The 7,045-nt window shown below is 26.3% G+C and overlaps 1 protein-coding gene across 1 annotated transcript in view; it reads left to right on the top strand.

Moving 5' to 3' along the window:
• LOC111615897 (transmembrane and TPR repeat-containing protein 1-like) overlaps positions 1–602 on the top strand; it is a 3,309-nt gene extending 2,707 nt beyond the window's left edge. Inside the window, exon 5 of the mRNA XM_023357338.1 lies at positions 185–602. Coding sequence (XP_023213106.1) covers positions 185–457 — 273 coding nt within the window. The 3' untranslated portion in view covers positions 458–602. The remainder of the gene's footprint in view (positions 1–184) is intronic.
• The last annotated feature ends 6,443 nt before the right edge of the window (positions 603–7,045 follow it).

Here is a 7,045-nt window from a genome sequence, read left to right as displayed (position 1 = left end):
TTTAAAAAAAACGTTTAGAATATGTTTTATTTTAATAATTTATAAGCATAATTATATAAAAATTCTTTATTTTAATGCTATAAAAAATAATAATTTTAAAGAATTTTGTTGTTGTAATTTTAATAAAGCCATTTTAAAATTACAGAAAAATTATTCTTTTTTTAACATTTTTTTTCCCTGATAGGCTGAATTATTAATACAAGAAAAATATTTTAAACAAGCGGAAGTATTATTATCAAGTATTAATTCACGTGTAAATCACAGGGATGCTTTACATGAAATCTCTTTACTGTATACACAAATCAACAAAACAACAATGGTAAATATTGTTCGTTTAATGTCTTTATTATATTATCTCAGTTTGTTAACACGCAAATGTCACGTACCTTATCACGTTCTCGGATTATGTTCTAGGAAAGTGGATCGTGAAACTATGTTCGAGACTTTACTCGATTAAAAATGAACGAGACAATGTACTTCGTGGAAAACCTTTTCATTGATCGCATGACCTAAATTATAACCGTCGTAATCATTCAGATTTGTAGAAATGAACGTTTAATTTTACTAAAATGGCTCTACATTCGTGTTTATGAAACGAAAAACATGCTTCACTTTAATAATCTTCTCCTCCTCTTCTTTACACACTTACAACAGCTAATATACATTAATTAACAGCTGGAGTGTTTTAAAAATAAAATCTAAAAAAATGAAGTTTTCACCTTTAATGAGATGATTAAATTAGTAGTAAGAAAATTATAATTAATTCTAACATTGTTTAATGAACATCATTAGAACGAATATTATTTCATTGATCTTATTTTGTGTACAGTATTATAAATGGAATTTAAATAATTAAATCTTTAAAAATTTTATTTAAAATTATTCCTTAATTAAGTTTAAATATCGAATATATTTTTTATAGAGCTAAAATTAATTATAGTATCAAAATTATGTTTAAAAATTAAAATATTTGTTTAAAAATTCAGCCATAAGTTGAATAACCTTTACGGCGAAAGATAGTTATGTTTAAGAAACACTAACTTGTTAAACATATTAGCACGAAGTTAAAATTATGCGTGGCGCCATTCGTTACGAAACGTTAATTTTAAAAGTAGCGACGACTTTTTAAAATAATTCATAAACTTGGAAGGTTTTTGATATAAAGGATCCACCCCTTAATATCTTCCCAACTAATAGACCGATTTTCATGAAAATTTCTAAGAACACAACCCCCTAATATACAAACGTCACTACAAAATTTCAGAAATTTTCTGCAAAAAGCACAGGAGTTATTAAGATTTAAAGTAGATGAAAAAATCATAACCACCCACACACACATACTAGTATCTATATATAGAGAAACCCCAACTTGTTTACATTTGCCAACGTTTCAAGGTCCTCTGAGTCCAAAAAAAATGTTAAAATTTTTTGGGGGGTCATATTTTTAACAGCTCGCCATACTTTCTTCGGGAAAGTAAAATAAAATGTAATATAACGTGAAAGAAATATGAAAATATTAAATTAATTTGAATAAAATTTTCAAGATTATCCTATGCTTGTCTTTGGTATTAAATGGCTAAAAATAAACGTATAATTTAAATTAATCTTATTATTAAAAATTTTAAATCACTTTAATTTGTTATTCACAAATCTTATGAGAGATTTTTCTAATTATTAGAGATGCGAAAGAGAATCTTTAGGATTATCTCTCTCAGTTTTGATATTCTCCTTCCTACCTGCCACAAATCTATTTACTACTGTTGGCTTCGTAATAGCAGAAAGAGTGCTATATATACCCAGGTGAGTTTTACTTAAAGTAAACTGTAATTATCGCTTAGTTAAACTACAGTAAATTGGACACGCGGCTTCGTGGGATTAATTAGATGCTAAGGGAATTTTAATAAAAATATAGCTTAACAATTATAAAGATAAATCTGTAAGAAATTAGTTTATTATGTGAGGAAAATTTCATCTATTCGTGAAACTTTAATGAAAATATTTCTCTCTCTGGTAAAACGTGATTTCACAAAATTCGATGCTTCTAGGAATTCTTGACTTTTCAATGACGAGGAAACATTTCTAGTGATTTGATAAATTGATTCAATCATTAATCTAAGCAAAATTTAAAATTAGACGACCTACACAAACACTCAAGAATGAGGAAAGGTCATTAAAGGAAAATATCGAATTTCGGTCACGGAAGTAACAAAGAGAAACAAGATCTAAGTAATGAGATTACGTTACAATGTGTTCAGAGACATTGTGTCGACTTGACAGTATAGCAGTCCTCGGCAATTTGGGTGCAGATGTACCGTGAAGTTGTACTTTTTTTTCTTTTAGTATTGGATTCTGCATGGTAGTCACGTGTGGCTTGAAGAGGATCAAACCACGTGGTCTTCGGATGGTATGGACCTGTAGGCTAGTCACGTGTTTTTTGGTAGCTCTTTTCGTTCTGAGAACGACCAAGAGAAATCAGGATTGGCTCACCAGGGAGTCTCTATTCAAGTGAGTAGATGTTTCTACGTTTCTTTTCTATTGTTTTATTTTCATCGATAAAGTTTTATATTGGACTGCATAGGCCGAATAAAAAAATAAATAAAAAGAAAAACTAAGAATTGCTGTGGTCAGTTCTTTGTTTTGGATTTAACTTTGTTTCCAATATAAAAAATAAATACCTGTCTTTGAAAGTCGTATTTTATCTTCAAGATTGATCACTTTTATTAAATTGTATAAATAGATGTCACATATATAATAATATTTATAACTATTAAAAACATTCAAGAAGTATAACTTATAAATATTGTTTATTCTTNTCATATATATATATATATATATATATATAAAATCAATAACTTGATACAGATACATAAAAGCACACACATCAAAAATGGTTAACTGACTTTTGCGTCAAACTTTATACATAAAATAGCCCCAAAGTTAATTAACTATTGTTGTCTTTTTATTGCAGATATACCTATAAATCGCAAATTGAGTTTATAAAAATGATTACGGTTAACTGACTTTTGGACCACCCTGTATAATTATAAGTTGATATAAAGATACTTATTAAACTTCGTCGATACAAAAGTTTTCGTATAAGCAGCGTAAAACTTCCAAAAATTTAAGCAAAATTGAGAACTTTATTAGATACTAGACATAGGAAAGTATAATAAAAGTTGAGATTATAAGAGGAAGATTAAGTCGAAAATAATTTATATGGATAATTATCAAGCTGCATCTATCCCTTTTTATACGATATAACATATCTAATAAAGAGATGAGAGATTATGACAATAAATTTGACTGGTCAACAGCTGCAGGATCAATAGTACACGTTGTGTGGTGCCAGCAATCAATAATACTAATCCCACGTTGGCATAGTTTCCAAAGGATTATCGTATTATTATATTATTTTATATTATCAAAGTATTATTATAAACAATAATTAAAAGCAGTTTTTTGAAAAGTTTAAATGCTTTTTGAATTTATAGATACTTTGAGGATTATTTTCAATGGCGCTACTTAATCAGGATTTATTTTATTCTGATAAGAGCTTAAATGGTGCATAAAAATCGTGAATCATATTTTTCTATTAATAGTTTTTAAAACCCGAATAAAATAGGCATAAATAAAAAGTTTTTTATTTAAAAAAATTCAGAAAAAAATTAGTAATAATAATAAGATTTTTGCTTTCTCCATAAAATATTTTAGTGAAAAAAATCGATATTATAATTCTGATTGAAGCACGCTTTGTGTGTCATAAATACAGTATAATTTGATCCTTTTTTTTCTAAAAAAAAAAATATGTCTGTTTGTTTGTCTGTAGGTGCGTTTACAACAATTTTACAATTAAAAAATTGTTTATTTTAAAACTTTCTTTAATATTTTATTTTAAAGAATAAATTCAAATGAATAGATGGAAACAATAATTAAATTTACTTTTAAAATATTTCTACAACATAATAAACTTTTTAACGAACGAACTTTATCAGAAATTTTATAATATTATATGCAAATTTTCTAAAATTATCTAAATTAGTTCTTAGCATTTTTCCCCCTTTAAGAAAATTCTTCACAATCTCTATAGCGTGACGGGCGTATATATAATGCATACTAAGAAGAAAGTCGGGTATTGGCTATTATTTACATACCAGACTTATTTATCCTTTTCGAAATAACCTTCCTTACAAAGCGATTTATTTGCAGTCTGTCTTTGTACTCAGAATTTTTTATTACTCAGTACTCACCTTTTTTTTATTATTATTTTCGTCTTAGTTTTGTATATAAACTTTATTCTTAATGTCTATAGTCTTTTATAAATAGCTCCGGGTCGCATCTGGATTACTTCTTATAAAAGATTACATACAATTTCTGTTATATATTATCTTATTTTTGTATATTTGTTCTGCTTCCAGATTTATCATCCCTTATTCTCCCACAACTGTATAGTAAATAGATATATTATGAGCTTATATTTATCCAGGAATATAAATCTAACTAACTATTTACATCACTTTAAATCTATGTAATGTATCTTAATTATTAATATCGTCACAATGCCGGGCTGCAATTTTTAATTATATTTTTAATTTATTTAAAATATAGGCTTTCATTTTAATAGTGTCTTGCCCCTGTACATCATACTTTTCCTATTAACATGATAGACGTGCCGGTCATCTATCTAACTCTGTTTAGGGGAAAATTTTTGAATAGAAATAACGTGACTTCCGGTGCAAACTGGATGTTCATATATAGTTATAAGTCGAATTTCTATATAGTTATAAAGTCGAGACCAGATATAGAAAGCTTAGGGGTAGGAGGCCCTAAGCTTTCCATATCTGGTCTCGACTTTCATTTACTAACACCATTCTCGAGATTAAGGAACGACAGACAGACAGACATAGAACTACAATTTTTTCAATTTACAGTCCAATAATATTAAATGACAAATCGTATTAATAAGTGATGCAAATTATAATCTGGAATATACTTAAAAATATTTGTTAAATTAAATATTTATTACGAGACATATATATATATATATATATATATATACATCAGATTTATTTGTAAAGAAGTATAAAAAATATATAGCATTTTATGAAGCAGACATAAAAAAATATATACAATTTGGCAACATTGTTTTTGCCACGAAATTGTTTCATAAAGTAGGATACAGTTCGTGTTAGTAGTACAGTAGCAACGTTCAAAATGTTAGTTTCTCACGAACTCCGATATCTAGATTCTATTTTATTAGCCCCTTGTGGTAAGGGATTTCCAGCGTGTCCTGATTGTAGCACCCAATAGGGATTCGGAGTATTCTGTTGGCAATCTTCTGAATACGCGGTCGATTCTCAATTGTTGCATTTCGTGCAACTTTCTCTCCATAATGGAAACACTGATCCTTCTGATTCACCAGTGATCAAACTATCCCAGCACATTTTCAAATTACACAACATTTAAATTAAATTCTCTGCTTTGATTCTCTAACATTAATCAATCAATCTCGCCATTAAAATTCAACAATTTCTTCTCTAATTTTTATATATTTATTTAGAAATTAGCTGTATAAAATATAGAACAAGTTCAATTTTTTAAATTATTTTTTTTAAGTTTTAGCAAGAAATAATAAGATTATAAATTAAAATGTTCTTTCATTATAGACAGATTTTAATTTCTAAATTTCTACTATTTTTTTAATTAAAAATATAGAAAATTTAAATTAAAAAAAATTAAATATAATTAGTATATTAATTTATTTATTTATAGAATCTTTTAAATTCAGATAAATATATTTATAAAATTAAAAATTTACGAAGAAAATAAAGTAAATGCGAGTTTAGACGAAATAGGATCGAAGGAAAAAGTTATAAAAAATTATTTTTTTATAAAAAAAACTTTTAAAAAATGACGTGCTGTTTTTATACATAGTTTTTTTATGTTATCGGAATAAATTATATTTTATTTTCATGCGCACATCTCGTTTTATTCAGAAGAAACATGCTTCACTCGGAGCAATCATTTTAATGGCAGTTCTATAACTTTTATAATCTGAAAGCTGCATGTTCGATCAGTTTATACGATACCAAAGTCGGCTTTACGTTGTGCAATCCATCAAAATGCAAATATTCATTCGTGTAAACAGCTATAAACTAGTGAACGGCAGAATATTTACTGATTTTAATGGTAATTTCTATTCTACTAAAGTTTCAATAGAATTTTTAGATTGTTAAGCTTGTACCCATGTTTTACTTTCATCTAATATTCATATACGAAGAGAATTATGTAGATTTTGATATGAAATGGTGTTTTATTTATCAATTAACCTTATACATTAAACTTTACAGCTTATGAAAGCTATTATATGTATTATTCATTTCGATCTTCTCTACTCGAAATAAAATTTAATATATTTTTTAGTTTATTCTCTAAATTAAAAAATAAATATATATATATTAAACTTTATTTTTGTATACTTTCTTAGTTTTTCTAGTGGTTAATAAGAAAATAAGTTTTTCTCAGATGGAATATTTTTATTAGAGACATAGTTTCATTTTGTTCTGTTCCAAACTACTAAGAAATTTCCGGTCCACTTGTGCAGAAAATTTCTGGCCTTTTGCCTCCTTACAGAAAAGATTAAATGTATCTTTCGGATATAATCCCCCCATAAAGTACACGGGGAAAAAAATCTTTCCAGACACTTTATACACTTATAATGTTAAAAAAGTTATATACTATTATAAACTTTTACGAATTAATTCAATAATATTTTATGAAGTAATTAAAATAATAATCTCATCAAATTCTCTATATAACGCTCTCCTAATTAGCGACATTCGTTTAAAGCGTCAATGAATTTTCTATAAATGTAAAACAGAATTTATTTTAAGTCTTATAATTAATTTTAAACTTTTTTTTTAACTAATTAATATTTTTATTCCATTTATTAATATATTCGAGATAATTTGGAATATATATATGTGAATATCCTTTAAAAAATTGAATAAATAAATAATTAATGTTTTCTTTATTATTTTTATAATAT

Source organism: Centruroides sculpturatus, unplaced genomic scaffold, assembly GCF_000671375.1.
Source record: "Centruroides sculpturatus isolate CEXI.00-Female unplaced genomic scaffold, Cexi_2.0 scaffold2802, whole genome shotgun sequence".
Taxonomy (NCBI): domain Eukaryota; kingdom Metazoa; phylum Arthropoda; class Arachnida; order Scorpiones; family Buthidae; genus Centruroides; species Centruroides sculpturatus.
Note: the sequence above shows the minus strand (reverse complement) of the source record. Positions and strands in the feature narration are given on the sequence as shown.